At 41.9% G+C, this 21,099-nt stretch overlaps 1 protein-coding gene across 6 annotated transcripts in view; it reads left to right on the top strand.

The window, feature by feature from the left end:
• LIMCH1 (LIM and calponin homology domains 1) overlaps positions 1 to 21,099 on the top strand; it is a 306,743-nt gene that overhangs the window by 222,364 nt on the left and 63,280 nt on the right. For 2 of the 6 annotated variants that reach the window (XM_031687483.2, XM_031687488.2), the window contains exons 1-3: positions 4,293 to 4,607; positions 4,975 to 5,170; positions 10,593 to 10,845. In XM_031687483.2, the coding sequence (XP_031543343.1) occupies positions 4,584 to 4,607; positions 4,975 to 5,170; positions 10,593 to 10,845 (473 nt within the window). In that variant the 5' untranslated portion in view covers positions 4,293 to 4,583. Of the gene's footprint in view, positions 1 to 4,292; positions 4,608 to 4,974; positions 5,171 to 10,592; positions 10,846 to 11,839; positions 12,107 to 19,825; positions 20,114 to 21,099 lie in introns of those variants that run through there. The other 4 variants (XM_015244034.3, XM_006209773.3, XM_072944686.1 and 1 more) reach the window with 3 other exon arrangements.

The following is a 21,099-nucleotide window of genomic DNA, read 5'->3' as shown; positions in this document are numbered from 1 at the left end:
CCTGGAAATGTTAGATTTATCTAGAGTGTGTATTATCTCATTTTATCAATTAGGATTGCATTTGGCTGGGAAATGCAGAAAATTCTACCAGTGGCTTAAATAAGATAGAGTTTTATATCAGACTCACACAAATGTGGTCTGGACGTGAGCAATCCAGGGCTTGTGCAGGGGCTCTGTGGTCATCGGGGCCCAGGCTCCTTCTGTCTTTTTACTCCACCATCCTCAACTCACAGCCTCTCACCTGCTGGTCCAAGATGGCTGTGCGAGCGTTAGTCATCATGTCCACATCTGAGCCAGGAGAAAGGAGGGATGAGAAGAAAGGCTTATGCCTTCCTTAAACAGACTTCTGGGAAGTCATGCGCCACCCCTCCGCTCACATCCCACTGACTTGAACTTGGTCACCAATCCGTACCTAGCTGCTAGGAAAGGTGTGAGAAAAGGAGGCTTTATTTCATCTAAAAACTGTGAGTATTTTCGCTGGAGAAGAAAGGGAGAGCAGATACTGAGGGACAGCTGCAATCTCTTCTGCACATACACAGACCGAAATAAATTTGAAATTAAAAGTTTTTCTTTCACAAAGGAGCCTAGCCAGAAATTTTTTATATTCATTTTTTTTCTAGTGGGAGAAATGTGCATGAGAATGATTAACTATGGTAGCACTTGTTAAGTTCTGTAGTGCAAGTAACACATGTAGAGCCCTTGACATCAGCGTCTGACACACAGGTATTCATAGTAGTCTGCTATCACTGTATACAAAAAAAAGTCTCTGAAAGCATAGTGACATGGCCTTTTGCTGGGCCTGGATATGTCAGAGAAAGTCTCCCAAAGGAGGAGACACTTAAGCTGAACCAAAGGGAACTACCACAGGACCAGTGAGACTGAAGGAGAACCACGGAGACTGGGGTGGCCCTGGAGATCTCAGGGTCCAGAACCAGAAAGCCAGTACGCTAGATTCTTCCTTCCTCTGTCTTTCTTTCTCTCATCTCTTCCTGTCTCTCCTTGAATTCATCCCCTCCTCCAACAGGCAAACATTCCCTCATAGTAGGGGCCATGGCCAACAGCACTCCGGGGATTACCTGCTTCTAGCTCCTTGCCCAGGAGCAAAGAAATTCTTCTCCCTGGCCCCCGCTGTAAAATCCCTAGAGTGCACTCTGGCCCAGGGCAGGTCCTGTTCCTGAACCAGTCAGTGTGACCCGGGATAAGGGATACCGTGATTGGCCTAAGCCACTGTTTCAGAAGGTGAGAGCTGTTAGTTACCAGAACAAGGGGGTAAAAAGGGGAGAACGCGATGGACAAACATATACAAGACTTTGTCCTAGAACAGCAACGATGATCAACTTCTCTTCCCTTAACCTGCTTTACTTTTTCAGGGTACTGACCATTCAATTTTGTATTCATTTATCAGTTTTTCTGTTTGTTTTTCATCTTCCTCGCTAGAGCATAAGGCCCACGAGGACAGGGTATTTGTTGAATTTGCTTAACATTATGTCCCCCCGACCGAGACAGGGCTTAGCGCATAGAAGATGCTCAGTGGAATGAGTAGCTTCCCACCCCAGAGTGTGGTGGGTGGAGACAGGTCCTCCGGCTGGAAAAGTAGAACCTAAAACTCTCCAGAATAGAGTTTAGCCACCTTATAAATCACAAAGGAAGCAGAAAATGGTGAGTGGTAAAACAGAGGCATCTGGAGTTTCTCAGATACCGTAAGTCATCCACCAACCCTAGCTGGTTCTCATTATCTCTGACAAAGGAGGGTAAGAAGAGGACAGATGAGTGAAATAATCCAAAAATATTGTGGAAGCTGGTAGTTCTCAGCCCATTCATTAACACACTTTTACTAGAACAACCAGCAGCTAGCACAGTGGACAGGTTTGGGTCTTATCCCCTCTCCCGGGAGTGTTCTCTGTCGAAGACAGGACGCTGCTGCTGGGCTTCTGGACGGGAAGTGCAGACGACGTAGCAGACCCCTAGAAAGGAGCATTTAGGCCGTGCTGGCCTGTGTGTGGGCTTGTATCTCTTACTCTCCCCCAAGAGCTTACCTTCAGGTGATGATGGAATCCAGTAAAATCGTTCATCCCGCTGATGTCCACATCTTTGTCTCCAACTGAAGAGCCAGCCCCTTGAGGTTTCTCAGGGACCAGCTTGGCCAAGGAAGACCAGAAGTGGCCTGGCTTTCATTTGTCAAACTGGCCCTGCCACTCGGCTTTCAGCTCTCACTTGATCCAAGGGTTTATTCTGGGCTTTCTACGAAGTCAGGAACAGAGCGGCCTTTCTGTTTTTCTTTCCCATAACTGGCTGTGAGAAAGCAGCTGAAGGTCCAAGAAGCATGTTGACTTTCTCTTTTTTCCGTTCCGTTCTCCTGTGGTTTGTCCGGTAGCGTCGGGGAGACATTTGGGTGTTTGGGGATGCTTTCCTGATATTATTTTCTTGAAAATCCAGTGTTGCAATGCTGCACCAAGCAGCTGGTTAAACTATGTCATTTCTAGATGTGACCAGTGGCCCAGCTTCCTGAGTGATTGTCCTCCCTGATGGGAAACTGGGCCCCTGGCATCTAGTTATGGATATAAGTGGAGAAGGAGATGGAGGAGTACCAGCGTGTAGATAAGATTATGTCCTCAAGTGCATTTATAAATTTGGTCTGATTTATATATTGACATTTACATGCCAAATGAATACATAGTAGTGATAAAAAAAAATCCTAACATTTTTTGGAAGTTTACGTGTCAGGAGTTTTTCTGAGTGGTTTCCATGTAGTAATAACATTTAACCCTTTCAGCAACCCTATGAGATAAATATTTTTAGCTCTATTTTACAGGTGAGAAAACTGAGATAGGGCGAGGTAAAATAACTTGCCCAAGATCAGACAGCTGATAAGGTGGAGCCAGGATTTAAACTCTCTGTCCATCTTCCCAGACCATAACCTACTCTAAACTGCCTCTTTTGCAACATGATCTAGGTGGTGATCTAGGCATAACAGTGTTTAGTGAAGGGACCTTGTCCAGGTTAGCATCTTCTGTGGAGTAAGGAGGCAGTTGGGAAAGGTGATGCTGATGGTGACAGCTATAACTACACCAAAGCTATCAAACGTTGTCGGGTTTTACCATTCAGTATTCAGAAACAGAGTCTTTTGTTGGAATCACAGCTTTGCTGATTACTGTGTGACGTCAGTCAAGTTACTCAATCTCTCTGATTCTTACTTTTTTCTTCTATAAAATGGGGACAATGCTAACCACATCACTGGGGAGGGGGTTGTGAGGATTAAATAATAGAGCATACGAAAAGCAACAAAGCATAGCCGCAGACATATCCTCAGTGTTCAGTAACATTAGCCATTTGGCTTGTTCTCAGTGGGTAAATAATCCAAGATGATTACTTGCATTTCCAAAGAAATTAAATACAAAACCATAACCAATTTAGATGTATACTTTTCGGTTAGTCATGAGTTCTCCCTTTTCCTGCTAGTCAAGCCTGACTTTTGTACAAGTCCTGGTTAACTTTTGACCTACAAGTAAACTACCTTAATTTCCATAACTGGAATTCCTGCCTTCCTCTGGAGGGTCATGTCGGCTGTATTCACCCAGGCCATCTGACAACCTGTTCTTCAGGGGCACTAACCAGGTCCTCGGTGTAGCGGCTGCAGGGTGCCCTTCTCAGCCCTGCCATTCCCCGCTCTCCCTTCTCCTGACGCAAAACCTGCATGTGCCTCTTGAGTTACAGCCACCCTGTCCCCACAAGGGTCCCCGCGCTGGGAAGTGTGTCAGAGGATCTGGTTAATTGATAGAAACAGCCGGCAGGGGTACTTCCTACAAAGGCACTGGCTCCAGAGGGCATATTAGTCAGTTTAGGCAGTTTCCAAAATTGCTAACCCAAAAACTATTTGTTGATTTTTCCTTTCTATTGGGAGTGTGGAGGGGACCTGCCTGAGTATCCCAGCAAATCTGCAGCGGGACATTCCAGTCTCTGTGGATGTCATTCACAGCCCAGATTTTAAGCAACAGTCTGGGAGAGATTAAATTGAGGTTTATCTTTGAGTGACTGGAGTTATTTCTGTTTTCGTCAGCTTGGACTCTTGTAATTAATGCTAAGACACTGGCGGGAACAAGGCTTTTATTATAATACGAGGGTGAGGATGGCTTTGACTGACCTTTCTTCTGCTGGAGTTTCAGTGTTTTAGTATGTGCTGCTTGCGCTGGAAAGAATTTATAATCACAGGCTGTCAAAGACCGCCATTGTTCTCACTGCTCTGAACATGTGGGTCAGCCACAAGTGCTTTCAGCTCCCCCAGCGCCAAGAGCTGGCCGAGAGCGAGAGCATGCCTGGATTCTTCTGAGGCATCAGGAAAAGCATTTTGCATATTTTTCATTGCTTTTTTTTTTCCCCCTTTCACTTTTTGCCCCAGAAAGACAGCTCCCTTTCAGAGCAGGAATTTCCCTTCAAGGTAGCAGGGGATGGAAGCATGCTGCTCCAGGATTTTACGGAACTGATTCTGCTGCAAAAACGAGTGCTGTGTGCATTAGCCAGACAGCATAAACAGAAGCAGTTGTGCGGCTGAGCTAGGGGCTGGGTCCCAGAACAGACATGCAGTTATGGATTCCGAAAGACGGGTCAAGGTTAAGGTTTTAGTTTCTCACTTTTGTTTTCATCTGTCATTGTATTCTTGTGAATCCAAGCTTGATGATCTTTTATCCTTACTTCCTTAGATTTTTGTTTAACACTGTGGAGTACGAGATGCTTGGGGATTTTTTTTTTTTAAATATGTGTGATTTTCTGATGGAGAAAGTTGCAGCAGGGAAGGGTTGAAGAATGAAACGTTGGCTTGTAGATGATAACCAGTTTGGTAACTGGTTGCCGTAGCCTCTCCATACTGATTCTCTATGCAGGATTTTTTGGAGACCACTGGAGATGGATTTTCCTGATATTTAGGCTCTATGTCTGCTGCTGCAATGTCCGTAATCCTTTCGTTTTCTTTTCAAACAGGAGACTGATGACATTGAGAGTCCTAAACGTAGTATTCGAGACAGTGGCTACATCGACTGCTGGGATTCCGAGCGCAGCGACTCCCTCTCTCCCCCTCGACACGGCAGAGATGACTCCTTCGACAGCCTGGATTCCTTTGGCTCCCGTTCCCGGCAGACACCTTCTCCAGATGTAGTCCTCAGGGGAAGCAGTGATGGTAGGTTTGAGCCTTAATAAACTGCACATCTTAGAATTAAATGTTAACAAGAGCCGCCTTGTCACCAGCCGAGAGATTGGCACTGGGAGGGTGGACTTCATACCTACATTGGTGGAACCTGGTAACTCTAAACTGGTAGAAAAAAATCTCTTAATGTTGTTTTTCATGATCCTCAGAGTTTTGGTTGGCTTTGCCAGCAGTTTGTTTGAACCTTGCCTCAGTGAGCGTATCTTCTGTTGGAAAATGTGTTACATCATTCCTCCCTTGGTCTCAGTGAATCCAGACGCTGTGCAGACCATTAGCTCATAGAGTGTGCTGAAGGTTTATGTGCTCCAGGTATGAGGAAGGGAAATGTTTGAGTGAGTATCACACTGTATAAGTGAAAATAGATTAACTTCCAGCAAACTGGAAACACCCTGCACACACTTATGAAAGCTCTGAAGCTTGGGATTGTGAAACTTTAATTGGCACGGTTTGGGCAATCTGTTCGATGCTTATGATCCCTGACCACTGGCCAGAGGGATGCAGGTGGCCACCAATGTATAGAACAGAACCCAGACTGCCTGTTTCTTCTGTGGCTGGGTTTCATTTAAATCCCATGGATTTTATCTCACCTGAAAGGAGTGGTCATTTTCCTTTACAAAAATGTATAGTCATGCAACCTGATGTAAATTTAGTGCAGATTTTCCAGAAGCTGTTTTCCTTACTTATCTTGCACCTTTGTGCTTTAAGAAAGGACAGTGGTTTGGCTCTGCGTGTATCAACTTGCAGAAAGAGGCTAAGCCTGGTGGGGAACTTTTTTATTTGTTTCTATTTCTTTTTAATGTATTGCTTGACCGAAGCTAATATTTCTAGACTTTAAGCCATCTGTCTGAGATGAAAATTATCTTTTATGGCTAAAAGATCCCTTTCAGCTATAAAATGCTATGTTACCAAAATACTTGGGTATTTAATGTGCCCTGGTCCTGAGTTAAGTACTCGACCCCTGGTATCTCATTTAATCCTCAGCACAGAGGATGAGATGCTCAGTATCTTACTTAGACCTCTCACAGGGCTGTGAAACACTTCTTATCCATATTTTACAGATGAATATTTTACAGATGAATCTTGAAGACGTTAAGTAATCATCCTAACATTGTTAAGTGCCCAAGTTCAGTCAGTAAGTAATGTAACAATGTTAGTCTCAAAAAGTGATACCCAAAACTTATACCCTTAAGGCTCATTTACCCACACTTCTTTCTGTTTGGCTAGTAGATTTTTCAAATTCTACAATGACTGAACTAATGCTTTTGTTTGGTAATTAAACTTTCCAACAAATAGATTAGCCTCAGGGCAACGTAGTATGTGACTCCTAAAGAATTCCATGGTGCATTGTGAACTGCTTGAAAAACATTTCTAAAATTTTACACGATGTCTTGAGTACCACCCACAGTATTAGAAGTTTTAATACCAACTGCATGATCTAACTGAGCTTTAACATAACTGAAAGGGAGATTTGCTGTTAGAAAACATATCTTAACCAAACTACTTCATCTATGTTATTTTGATTGTTTTTAAAAATTATTATTGTCTCATCCTAGTTTTTAATAACCGGTAATATAGATCCTTCTTTTATTCTGTCACTAGCTTTGAGGGGTTCAGAGTTTATAATGAGCCACATCTTGAAGGCATTTGAGGTGGTCGTTACTAATATAGTACTAATATGTGCTGAGGCACAATTTCACTGCAATTAAGATTGATAAGTAAAGAGTCTTTTCATAACGGTTTTTTTTCCATGTAAAGAAAAACATGAAATTGAGCTTCACAGAACACCATCCATGAAACACAGAGTTTCCCCCAATCAGCCTGATACCTTCAGGCTTATGTTTTGGTAAATTAATCAAGATGTAATGAGGTTTTAAAGAAAAACAATGCTTTTTTAAAAATCTGCCTTAGAAAAAAGTGAGATAATTTTATCCAAATAGATGTTGTATTTCATTAGCTTATGGTATATTTTTAAGAGATGATAATCAAGAAGATTGCTAGTCCTAGTAAACACTTCCAAATTTAGAAGAACTTTTTTTTTTCAATTCTTGAAAATTTATTTCCTAGGATTCACAATCAATTAGGGAAAGTCTCACCATGAAATTTTCCAGTTCTATTATTGGCTCAGTATGGAGAGTTTTCATTTTATTTTTATAGTGGCCCACTCACCCATTCAATAGGGACAACCAAGAGCCACATCAGGGAGTGCCATGACTCTGTGGGTTGACGTGAGAGCCATCTGATAGGGAGGCTGTGAGTCCCAGGGTCCAGTCAACCTTGCTAGATAGGTGCCCCGTTCCACCTTCACCTTCACTGGCGTTCCTTCTGACGCCACTAATGGGCTTCAGTGAAGAGGAGGTACAAAAACCTTCCACTCAGGTACTTTCAAAATTAAGAATGTATGTTATGAACATAATGCATTTTGTTAAATGAGTATTCTTATCTTTTATATAAATGATGAGGTAAGGGAGAAAAATAAGAAATGAGAGAAGTTAAAGTGCTAGAGGAAGGTGGAAAAGCAAAGGGTGGCGGTGTATGTGGCCAAGATACATTAGAAAGAAAGACTCCTACTGCTGGAAGGGAGAGACACATAGCCCTGGGGAAAGGAGGGGTCCAACTTTGATAAAAGGATGCCTTTATCACCATGTGCAATGTTGGGCATAGATGGAGAAGCCACCCTAGTATGTTTTCATGTTTTCAGGAGGAAGTCAAAATCCTTCAAATTCTTGGCCTGAGATAAGAAGCGTTCCAACACTTTTGGAAAGCAGATTGCACCAGCCACTACTTGGGTGCTTTATGCCAGCTACTTTAATCCTCTTGACAACTTATGAGCTGTATTATCATCTCCTGGTTTCCAGTGAGGACCCGGAGGTACACAGGACTTACATTTCACAGCAATTACACAGCTAGTAGAAGCTGGAGCTGAAATTAGACCCTGGTCTCTAAGTCCAGCAGGCTACTCCTCTTGTAGTTGAGCCACTCTGCCTCAGGGCATCTGCAAGTGTAACTTTTCTTGAAGTGTCTGTTGAAGACATTCAACAAAGAGTAATTGGGGGAAAAAAAGGTGATCAGTTTGTGTGTTAAACAACCTATTTTGAGACTCTCACACAATATATTATGGATAATATATTTTTGGATATTATACACAGATATTATTCATAGATTATAGGATTTTTAGAACCAAGGGAACTGAGACAACTCTAATCCACGACTCAGCCTTCATGGTTGATTGAAGAATCATTTTCTTGCATTCATTTATTCAGTAAAGTGCAGTCCTTCCGCTGGTCAGAATGCTTTAAGCAAAGGACATTTTTCAAGAGAAGTGTGTCACAGGGAAATGTTGGCCTGGAGTCTGGAGAAATTGGAGTCTTGAGCTGTTACTTACCAACCATGGAGAAGGGGCTCTTTTGGCTTCTCTGAACCTCTGTTTCCACCTCTGTAAAATGGGGATAATATCAAACAGAAAACAAATTCAAGCTCTTGTCAAGGTAAGGTTGTTTATAAGGCAATACACATGGGGGCTCAAAAGATTTTATTATGACACCAAGACAGATATACCTGATAAAAGGCTTGGGGTGGGAAGGGAGCTAAGTTATGAATCAAAAATCAACAAGCAATGAAATAGTCAAAACTTCAGAAGGAGGGTTGAAAGCAAGTGGCATGAATAATTCATAAACTGAATACTTCATCTGCAACAATGAACAACTTGTTTATGGTCAATGCTTTTAACTTTTACAGTCTTTTTAAAGCCATCAAGTCATTTAATCTCCAGGGCAAGTCATATCATTCCTATTTTTGCAGAAAAGGACAGGCAAGTGTATTAGAGACAAACCTGGGCGCCCACGACTCATGAGTGACAGATCAGATGCCAGAACTAGTCAGCGCTTGTTAGGCAATTACTCTGGGCCAAGTATTCCACCAATAGCTCCATATGTATCTCATCCTCCCAACAGCCCTGCGAAATAGGTGATATTATTATCCTCACTTTTATAGGTTGGGAAACTGGGGCTTGGAGTGGCCAGGTGACAAATGTCAAAGTAGCATAGCTGGTGAGAGGCAGAACTCAAAATCAAGTGTGTCTGACTTAACCCCCCTGCGGTACGCACCCTGCTAAGCGACCACATGTCTTGACTCGGTTTAAGGTTCTTTTCACAAATGTAAATAGGTCATTTTGTATTTGCTGTCAACCGAGTTGAATAACCTATTCATAATGCTCTCATTGATTAAGAGCTTTCAACCAGCATTCAAATGGCGGCTGCCTGTAACGGTAGTATGTGTTTTCATGACAGCTTCGCTCTCATGGATGTTAGCAATCTGATGAGATGAGATTCAGGAAACAAGGATGCAGTATAAGTAGTGGGGCTATTGCCCAACAAAAGACTGATGTTGGCAACACTGAATTCCTTTGCATTGTCTAAAATACTCTGTAAGCCAAACGAATTCAGTGATTCATCAGCTCTTTTGAGGATGCCCACTGTGGGCAGAGACCCTGTGATAAGTACGGTGGAAGATATAAAGCCCCTGTTCTCAAAGTACAAGGTAGAAAGCATAATGCACCAGAAAGGAAAACTAGATCATCGGGCCTTAGTGTTCACAGGCAAAAAAGATTGCCTCCAGCTCTGACTACCAGGAAGGGCTCCGATGTGGAGGAATATGCGTTTATTTATTTATTTTTAATTAAGTTTTTTGTGGGGGGCGTAATTAGGTTTATTTATTTGTTTGTTTTTCAACGGGGGCACTGGAGGTTGAACCCGGTACCTCGTGCATGCTAAGCACAGCCTCTAATACTGAGCTATAGCCTCCCCCGAATATGCATTTATTATAAGTGAAGCCACTCCCTGGAAGGCAAGCCCTTGGTGTAATCCGTATTGATCATTTTTCTAAATTCCTGTAGTTCTTCTATGTCTGTGCTTCTTGATTATAACTAATATTCTCCAGGTGTTTCATGAGTCTGTTAAAAGTATCTCAAAGACAAAGGATTACAAATCCTTTATAATTCTTATTTGTCAGACTATCTAGCACGGTGTAAGACATGCAGCAACAGGTGCCGAGTAAACCACTCCACTGGTAGATGCACGTTCTTCCTTTTGAGAGTTGCAGGATCCGAATGGGGTGTATAGTTCTATTGCAGATGTGTTGCTAATTGTAACTCTTGGCTACAACCAGGCTTACTTTTTTTTTTTTTAATTTGACTTTTTTTTTTCCTGATTAGAATTGAGAGTTTTTCCCAGAATAGACTAATTTAGCCTGATACTTTAGATTTGTTAAGTGAATAATTTAAGGCAATAATCCCCGGAACCCACGGATTTAAGCACATCCCCAACACTGCAGACTTGCCATCGGGAACTTGATGGCTAGCCCAGCACACTTTTTCAGCACCCGTCCTCTCTCTTCCCAGGGAGAGGAAGCGACTCTGAACCTGACTTGCCACATCGGAAGCTGCCAGATGTGAAGAAGGATGACATGTCTGCGAGGCGGACTTCCCACGGTGAGCCGAAGTCCGCAGTGCCTTTCAACCAGTACCTCCCCAACAAAAGCAACCAGACGGCCTACGTCCCCGCACCCCTGAGGAAGAAGAAAGCAGAGCGAGAGGAATATCGGAAGAGCTGGAGCACTGCCACCTCCCCCCTGGGAGGGGAGAGGCCCTTCAGGTAAGGCCTGGGCTGCGCGGCTGCCATCCTGGCTGGTGCTACAGGAGCACGAATGAGCTCAAATAGCCATTTAGAACTTTGGTGTGAGGTTACAGATGGAGATGGGCAGGATGGATCTTCGGAGAGAGATTGTCATGATAGGATGTAAGCTTCGTGAAGGCACCGAGAACAGTGCCTGGCACACAGTAGGTATTCAACAAATACTTGTTTAACGAGCAGATTTTTGAAACCAGCTCTATTGACAGGACACTGAGAACAGATCTGTCATCCACGTCCTTCTCGGGAGACTGTTGGACTCCCACTCGTGTTAGATTAGATGCAGTAAGACCTTTTCATCTAGATGCAAGCTTATCAAGATTTAAGCTCAAGCATTGTGTAATGGATGCGTGAACATGCTTAAGAGTCACATGTCAAAACAGTCAGAGTAAAATGGAAGACATATTGGACTTCTCAACTCTTCAGAGAAACAAGCAGAATTCCTCTCTAATCTCTGATTATGTTTTCATATTTATTCATCAAGTATGTATTTATTGATCATCTACTATGTGCTGGGTGCTTTTAGGCTTTGGGGACCCAAAGGTAAATAAGATAGTCCCTGCCTTCAAGAAACTTATAGTCCAATAAAAGAAACTTCGAGTCTGCTCTAATCCTGTTAGCAAAACCACCCTGATCATTGTATGGTTATTCCTTGGAGTCCACCTGTATATCTATGGTTTTCCATGGAGTAAACATTTTATTAAAAGTTACAATTCTTGAACAAAACATGGATCCTACCTTTCTGGCAGAGCTCTTAGTCAGTGTCGAGATAATGATGCCTTGTTTTAATCAACACACGGCTGCATTTCATTTTCTTCCTGTCACCAGGACCGTATTGCATTCTATGACCCCCTTTTTTTTTAAGTGGAAGTAATATCAGGATGAGCAGGAGATGACATGTGATCTGCTCCCCAGCCCAGTCTGTTAGTTTGGTCACTTATGTTGTCCAACTCACTAGCTATCCTGAAACAATAGAGGAAGAGGCAAGTGAAGTGGGGTCTCCTTGTGAAGAGGACCCTGTCGGCCAGATGGACCCTGGTGGGAAGCCTCCTGAAGGTGGGTCAGAATCTCCCAATGGCAGTGGTAAGGAGCAGCCTCCTCCCGAGGGTGCTGTGGCAGCACCAGCTCCCAAGTCTGAAGAAAAAGATGCTGCTGAAATCCAAAAGCGCAGAAGGCTAGAGCAAGCTGGAATCAAGGTCATGCCAGCAGCACAGCGCTTTGCCAGGTTAGCTCTGCAGGCCAAGGGCTGGCCTGGCTGGCTTCGTGCATGCCTGGGGGTTTGGAATCTGTCTGATGTGATGGAGTTTCCATCTTGTTTTCCCACTTCCTGCTTTACCCGTTGCATCATTATTTCCTACTTGGAGCAAAGAGGAAGAGCTAATAGTCTTTGCCTTCGGGCCTGTCTCCGTTGAGTATTTGGTTATTGTGAATGGAGATGATGAGTGAGCTTCGTGCTGCTCGAGTAGACTTTGTCCTAGTCAGTTTGTGTGGTCGGTCATTTGCGGGCTGCAGGATTTACCTAGCAATAACATCTTATTTTTCAATTGTTTGTGGCTTGTTAATTTTCACACTACTCCTAAATGGCTCTTATCTTACTTTACACATCACTTGAAAAGAGTTCCTTTGGAATGGGGAGCACTCTCTTTAGAAAGAGTGGCTGACTTAAAAAAATCCACTTACTTTCTCTGTCCCAAGGGACTAGTAAGTAAGGTTAGGTTTATTTGACTCGTTTTCTAAAGCATGTTGATTCAGAAACGAAGAATGGAGTAATTACTTCTCTTAATTGTAACAAAGGCACTGGTATACAGTCCTGGTGGCCTCATATTACATGTGAGATGGAGACCTTCAGCAATCAAAGTCACAGAGAACTGTAGTTCTGCAGTTCTGTGTAGTGTTTTGGGAAGCTGATTATTTTTTCTCACATAATAACCACAAAGATCCTAACAAATAAAAGTGAGACCAAAATTTATTTGGCAAACTGGAATTTATAACAGTTTGACAACTGAAATTCCTGTACCCCTTTCTGTTCCATTTAATCCTGAAATGTGGGTGACATACCCATTTTCAAGCACAGGGAACTGAGGACTAGTGAAAGTAAGTTACTTGGCAGTCTCAGAGCTGGTTACCGCTGACCTGGTGGCCAGATGCAGATGTTCTGACCACAGCCCCACAGCTGCCTCCCACTCATCTGACGGAAGGCCTTCCGTTTCTCTGTACAACTCCCTGTGTGGTTATTGCTGTGGTCTCGGTCTTCACTGAAAGTTCCAGCACTGACTTATATGGATTTAATCTCTGAGTAGTTTTGTATTGATTGAAGAAAAAAGACCCAAGGATATACTTCTTCCTGTCTGTGGCATCCCACAGATAGGCATGTTGGTCTTAAACATGTATGTGCTTCCAGAAAGCTCAAACATAAAATTGTGCTTGTGTTGTAAACTCACTCTGAGTTTCTGAAATAATGAAGGGTAATGTCATAGAATCTTAAAAACAGAAATAATCCAAATATTCTTTCAATTTGGGTTCAGAGACCTTGTCAGACATTTGCTTTTTCTACGTCATTGAAGCATCTATTGTATCAGAGAGCAAAGATGGAAGGAATACAAAAGTGAAGTATATTCTCTTATCAAACTTCTTCAGACTTTTCCTGCTTCTATTTTCAAAGTTAAGGCACAGTGGAAGCAAGTGATAAGTGATATAGACAAATGTATGAATTTACAAAAAAACTTTAATCTTAATATCCTTGATACACACACCTTCATTTTTATCACATCCGTGACGTCTTTAACTAAAACTGACCCACGGTGCCATCATCTGTATCATGTATTTTTTCTTGTTTTCTTGTTATTTTCAAAAATCGCCAATCCCCTTGATTTTTAAAATCCCATTTTAAGAAATTGATTTTTCCATAATTACTAACACTTTTGTGTATCATGTCATATGTAATGGCTACTCAGGTTTCTTCTTCTACAAATTCCCTCATATCCTTTGCCAGTTACTTTTTCATTAAAAAAAAATATTATGGTAAGAACACCTGGCCTGAGAGCTATACTCTGAACAAGCCTCTAACTGTACAGTATAGTATTACAGATACAGCGTTGTACACCGAATCTTTAGCGTTTATTCCTCCTGCTTACCTGAAACTTTATGCCTCTCTCGGCCCCTGGCAGCCACCATTCCACTCTTTGATTCTCTGTATTTGAGTGTTTTAGCTACTTCATGTAAGTGGAATCTTGCAGCATTTTTCTTGCTGTGACTGGCTTATTTCACTTACATTAATGTCCTCAAGGTTCATCCGTGTTGTCACATCTTACAGACTTTACTTCTTTTTAAGGATGAATAATATTCCACTCTATGTATATGCCACCTTACCCTTATCCACTCATCCCTTGACAGACACTGAGGTTGTTTCCACATCTTGGCTATTATGAATAACAATGCAATAAAACGGGAGTGCTAAGATCTCTCTGGGACCCTGGTTTCCACTCTTTCGGATATATACCCAGAAGTGGGATTGCTAGATCACACAGTAGCTCTATTTTTAACTTTTTGAGGAACCTCTGTACCATCTTTTAGAGTATCCAAAAGAGCAAGGGGAGACAAGTGGGGAGATACTTTAAGAGTATTCAGCACACCCAGGAATCATGGTGACGTAAAGACAGGAAGAGAGAAGAGACTGATAAAGACTGGGGTTTCCATGAGTGTACTGTGCCTCTTCAGTAACAGGGGGATTTATTTTCTAATAAAACTGTGCAATCTTTTATGGCAACTCCCCGTCTGTGTAAAAACCTAGAATCATGGTTAATTGACATATGTAGTTCTAATTGACGAATAGCATATTTGTGTGGTAATTTTTACTCCTGTCCTTGTTCCTCTTATTTGGCTTGATTTTTACATATTTTGTCCACGTTAGCTCTATTAAGCAGAGATTTGCAGGTCAGTTCATGTCTGCTAATGTCAGTTAGTGTCACATCTTAGAGCTACTGACTTAACGTTGAAAACGGCATTCAGGAAAATCATGCATGTTCCCCCAGAACATCCCCAATAGCAACACAACACAGCTGCTCCGAACACCCAGAATTCCTTGGTTGGACAGACTTCTCAGCTGCTGCTCTCTCATAAAAGTTTTATACATACCATGGTACTAGCCTGGCTTGTCTGTGTCTTTGTCACTTACTTTTTGCAGCCCACAAGAGAGTTGAGAGTCATTCTAAGTTTATCCACATTTGGGATCCTGCTTTTCATGTGGCAGAAAGTAGCTTAACTGGAATGAAATGCATATCATGAAGAAGAAAAAGATTCTTGATGTCTGGAAAATAATATAAAACATTTAAATGTGCTGATGTCTCTTAAAGCATTTTAACTTCAGTCTCCTATCTTTGCCATCCAGATGAATTCTGGCCACCACATCTTGGAACCCAACAAGGGGCCCCAGATATTTCCTGGGGCCCATTTCTTAGCTGAGAAAGTCTGTGTTTGCAGAGATGGTGAGAGTATGAGCCCTAGGCGAGGAAGGCCGGCATATAGACGAAGAATAAGGCTTCACGTTTGCAGGCTGGCTTTTGGTTGTCGATGTGTCCCAAGTATTCTCAAACACCTCCTTGAATTATTTTTAATACAATATATAAAAAGGAGCAAAAATGCATGTTATTCCAATTTCACACGAGTTTAGGAGCCTAGAAGTCCCAAGCTTCTTGTCCAAGAATATATTAGGGCGTATCTTAGCACCAAGGGACAGAAAGTAGGTCTTCTTAATAAATATGTGGAGTTAATATTTATTAAAGTTGCCATTGAAGTCAAAAGTATATAAAGTACTTTTTCTTCTACTTTAGTTTATGATTTAAGTTAGCCTAATTACACTCCCTTCCTCCCAGTATGAGACTCTGCCAAAGAAGCCAAGATTTCTGTGTTTAAGAGGATAAAATAAGAACCAAGATTCACTTCCCCTGAATTAAAATGCCATGGAGATTTGAGTTCCCTGACTTGGTGTTTCCCATTGGAAAAGTAAACTTTTTTTTTTTAACTGAATTATAGGTTTCATGTGATTGGACTTCTTTTCTAATTGTTTTCATATGTTTCAGCACTCAGTCTTTTCTGCGAGTCTGTGGATCTTCTCAACCACATAGTAATTAATTACAGAGGGGAAAAAAAAAACCCTCCAAGGAACAATAGACATTTTAGAAACCTTTAGAGGAAGAGCAGATGCAGCTAAGTGCCAGACATGTATTCCTCTGCACCCCGCCTTTACCAGATGCCTGGGTCGCTGATTGTTGCCGCACAGATTCTTGGGGATCAGGGACCCGGCAGACACATAACTTGCATGAACCTCTGTGACTCTGAATGGAGCCGCCCTGTTTGGACCCTGGGCGAACAGGGAGGTTTCTGGTGATGCCCGTGATACTCCCAGGAGACCTAACAGGCTTTTCTGGAGAGCCCAGTTTCTTTCACTAGAGCAAATTGACTGCCAGTCTGAGCTAGTTGTTTGTGTGTTGCCAAGTTAAAAGGAGGTGAAAGAAAATGCCAGCTCTTCCTTAGTTTAAATCATTATCTCATTCACTTTGAAATATATAAGCCTTAGAAACTTTGAGACAAGGGCTTTTCTTTCCCCTCACCTGTCTAGAGCCCACAGTCTCTCCTACAAAGATAGCCTTACTTGTTTTGGGACGGCGTTGCCAGGTTGGAGGCAGGGCTTGGCATTTCTTGTTTCACATTGGACTGTATTCCTTCTAAGCAAAGCACTGAGCTGGGCCCACTGAGCAACCCTTTCTTCCCAAGATAACTCATATATGAATGACTCAGAAAAAATGAAAAGTGCCAAACCTCCCCATGAATATCAAGCCAGAAAGCCAGAGTCGGTCACTTAAAGTCACTTACTTTACCTAAGTTCAGATGACTGGAAGCAGAAACCTCAACATCCTGTCTGCAAAATGGGCATCATAATTCTGATCTTGCAGGGTTGTCATGAAAGTATTTCTGAAATATACTAGCTGTTCAGAGAGTTGTAATTATTGAAAAGCAAAGTAGAATATATTGAAGCTTCATAGTAGACTGCCCTTAAGGTCATTCAAGAGAAAAAGGAAAGCACATTATAAAAGTCATGTAAGGGGGCAAGGTATGGCTTAGTGGTACTGTATGTGCCTAGCATGCACAAGGTCCTGGGTTCAATCCCCAGTACCTCCATTAAAAATAAATACATAAAAACCTAATTACCTCCCCCTCAAAAAATTTTAAAATAAATCTAAAAATTTTTTAAAGCCATTTAAATATTTTGCTAACTAGACACCTGTAAACACAATCCTACACATCTGCCTTACACACATTATGTATCACTTCATGGCCAACAGTGCCAGCCCAGAATTTATTGCATTATATTTTTTCTCTCTCTGAGTCTGCCTTGAAGCTCTGAATTTTCAGGATTCAAGCAATTAGCAGAAAATCAGTCATTATGATTGTTTTTTCAAGTAGGCAGGGAAGTGGCTTTAAGTGGCCAATGATATGCAAAGCTTTCTTCACTTCCTTTTTTTAAGTCCACATATCTAAATTGAGATCTCTTGAAATGAATCCTGCCACACTGGGCATTTAGCCTGAAAAGAAACACCCCAGGGATTTTGTAGCCTGGCTGGACTCACAGGATGCATAAGGCACTAGATTCTCCCTGCTCAAATTGGCATCACAAATTGGCCTGGCCATTTGCATAAATGCATATGTTTTATTCCAAAGAATTCTGCCTGAATTGGGAGAGACTGAAACCCAGGACCCTTTGTCAAAAATGGAAGGAGTGTTGTTTTTGGACTTGAGAGCTCTGAACTCAGGGTCTGTTCCCTTACTGGAATAGGAGTCAGATCAGCTGAGATGAGATAATGAGTTTGAAAGGGCTTTGCAAACTGTAAAGTGCTGTGCAAGCATTGTAAGGTATGATTAGTTAGCATTCCACTGTCCTTAATCCTGGCTGAACACTGCTGTCTGTAACCAGCAATGCAAATCACAACTCCATTCTAAGCACAACTCACAGGAGCCCTTTATTTAATAACCAAAATACTTCTCTTTCTCCTTCTTCCATGGTAATGATAAGGCCTTATTTTTTGTATGACGTTCTGCTTTCAAAACTGTTCCCGGCCATGCCCTTTGTGTAATAGTACAGTATTATGAACAGGACCTCTGGAGCCAGTCTGCCTAGGTTTGAATTTTAACTTAAGCAGGGACACTTTGACCTTTGGCAAATTTCTTAACCTAATCTCAGTTTCCACTCTATGAAATGATCATGCTAATAACACTGGCATTGCAAGGCTAGTATTAGGATTTGAATTAACACTAGAAGGAATTCTGGCACATGGTGTAGCTCAATAATAGTCAGCCACCTTCTTTGTTATCATCAATGTGCTTTTTAAATAATGCATATTCAAATAGATTAATTCAATGGCCAGTCATTTCTTACTGACCATTCTTTATGGCCACAGCCAACCAACACCAGTTGATTCTTGCCAGACTTGCTGGCTAAGGAGGCCGGGAGGAGAGTGAGCATGGTTCAGGAGTGGCCAGGCAGGAGACCAAGAGCTAGGTGTGTAACTCAAAGGGCAGGATTTCACCTACCTCCAAATTCCATATTTTAAAATTTTATTGAAAACAGTGGGCAGCAGGGAGAAGGAGTTTTCTGGACATGACTTATGATGGTTTGATTTTCCAGAAGTCAGAGGGAGTGAAGACCTGCCATCATCACAATATGATGGCCTCCTCTGCAGCAGTACAGGCCAGAGCAGCAGACAGCAGGCCACCTGGTCAACCAGAGTAGATGGCATTTCCTTGCTCATCTTACTCTTAGCCCATCTAATTCCTCCCATCTTCATTTCTGAAATGACTTGTCCCTTAAGAATTTACTCCTAATCCTCTGTCAGAAATCAGATACAAAGTAGGTGAGCTTTCTTTAGAAGTCAAGATGTTTTATTTACTTATCATCTTTATGAACTGAGAAGATAATAAATAATTTTTAAAACAAGTTTCATCATTTTATTATGACTTAGAAGTAAGGCTGATCTTACTAGTAAGGACGAAGAGTTCGTTTGAATGGCAGATAGACGCCATCAACTGTATTCTACCCCACCCACTCCCAGTAGAAACGAAAAACAAAACAAAGCATAAAAAGTCCTGATATTCCAACTTTAAACTACATTTCTCTAAGAATTTAAAGTTTAGGACCTTCAAGATTTCTTTGAAAATGGAAAGAGCCCTAAGCAAACATTTTGGCAAAATGTCTTAACACCATTTACTTAACATCTAGCATATGACAAAGAATAGCTGAGAGGTGGAGAGTCATTGGGATAGAAGATGGAGAAAGGGTTGCTGATGGGAGGGTGCAGGGCAAGGTAAGCTTTTGTGCCTTGGGTTCATCCTATAAATGGTCATAAACTATTCCAGATGTTTCAGGTCAGCTCAGCGCAGAAAGACCGTCCTTACACCTTGCAGTCTGGTACACATTCTAGGTGTGCTGCCACATTGCCGCATTCATTAGCATTCCCCCAGATCAGTTTCCTAGTGGCTTGGAATTTTGCCCTGATCACTCAAAAACAAATTGAGTACCTACTGGGGTGCATGACTCATGTGCTAAAGAAAAAATAACAACAAAATGCTTCTTACTTTTCCCCATCTCATGAAAAGAAAGAATTCAGATTGTCACTTTCAGAGCCATTTAGGATCCTGCCTTTCTGACGCTGATGAGGTCCTGTTGGATAAATGAATTTTGAGTATTGTTAGTAGCTGGCTAAATTCAAAGTTTTGAATCCCACCCTAACTATGCTGCAACTCTGGACTAAAGTAGTAGACAGATGTCATCTGGACTAACGATATTGAGAAGACCTTTCACTAACAAGACAGTTGCCTGCCTGGAGATGGGGATTTAAGAACGATTTTGGTCTGATCACCTGTGGAGTTCCATTTAATTTTGCTCTATCAGTCAAAAGCTGTTAAGTGGTGAGAAAGAAGCTGTTCGAGATATTATCCTTCGTAAAGAAAACCAACATGGCAAAGACTCCGACTCAGAAGATGAAGCTTCAGGTCGACTGCCTGATCTTGAGAAAGATGACTTTGCTGCCCGGAGAGCAAGGATGAACCAGCCCAAGCCAATGGTGCCACTGAATCAACTCCTCTATGGGCCTTACCTGAAAAGAGAGGCAGAGAAATCAGATGGCAGTAAACAACCCTCAAAGGGAATCTCAGGAAAGAAAAGTCTAGAACGTAAAAGGTGTGCACTCTGTGTGTGTGTGTATGAAAGAGAGAATGTAATTAGGCAAAGGTGATTTATATCAGAGGCCCCCCCCACCCCATTCCTCTCTTTCCTGCCCTAATTACGTAATTGGTAATGGTGGTTTATTTTGAAGTGGAACTCCAGATATCCAATCTCCCCTACGTGCAGATGGCACGGAGTAGAATGGCCATGTCTAAAACAGGGCTGAATTCACCAATTAAATATGGAGCGTCAGTGCTGTGTCTGGCGCATCACCACATATGGGGACTGGTGTCACACACTGGCATTATTGGCATAAATAGACACATACTATTGCTGATCAGGGAACAGGAACCTCTCAAGGCTGCTCCATTCCATCCACAGCAGGCAAAAACCATAGTTATTCCTTTGCTATGAGCTCTTCCCTCTTACTGGCCCCTTTCAAAAATTGGAAAGGGAAAAAGTGAGGCTTGCTGTTTCTTCCCTAACCCCAGCAAGATCACCTCAACATCTGATGATGGATATCTCTTACCAAAAAAACTTCTCTAATATACAACACACTTCTGTTTGTTCTGTCATGGAAATTATTTTTTAAGTGAGTTTCCTTCCCCCAAATTTCTCCCATCCTCTTAATTAGGGAAAGGAAAATTTAATGAAATGTGATTTGGCCACTGATTTTTATCCTAAGAGGGATATGATGTCATTGAAGCCGTCAGCATGCTAAATGTCAGCATGCAGAGTCCATCATGCTTGTATTTTTCCTTATGTCAAAATCAGTTAGAGTTCACATCTTTACTATTTAATTGCCATATTGTGGCCTGTCACTTAAGAGGTTCGTATGTCTGTTGAGCTAAGAATATGACTATCTCAGCTGTGTTTCACACAATTCAAGTGGTTCTTTGGGCAGAATCATTGAGAGCAGTTTTTTTTTATTGTTTTTTATATTTTTATTTGGGAGGTACCAGATACAAAACACATGAAAGGTCTCTGTACATAGAGCATGG

This window comes from Vicugna pacos, chromosome 2, assembly GCF_048564905.1.
Source record: "Vicugna pacos chromosome 2, VicPac4, whole genome shotgun sequence".
Lineage (NCBI taxonomy): Eukaryota > Metazoa > Chordata > Mammalia > Artiodactyla > Camelidae > Vicugna > Vicugna pacos.
Note: the sequence above shows the minus strand (reverse complement) of the source record. Positions and strands in the feature narration are given on the sequence as shown.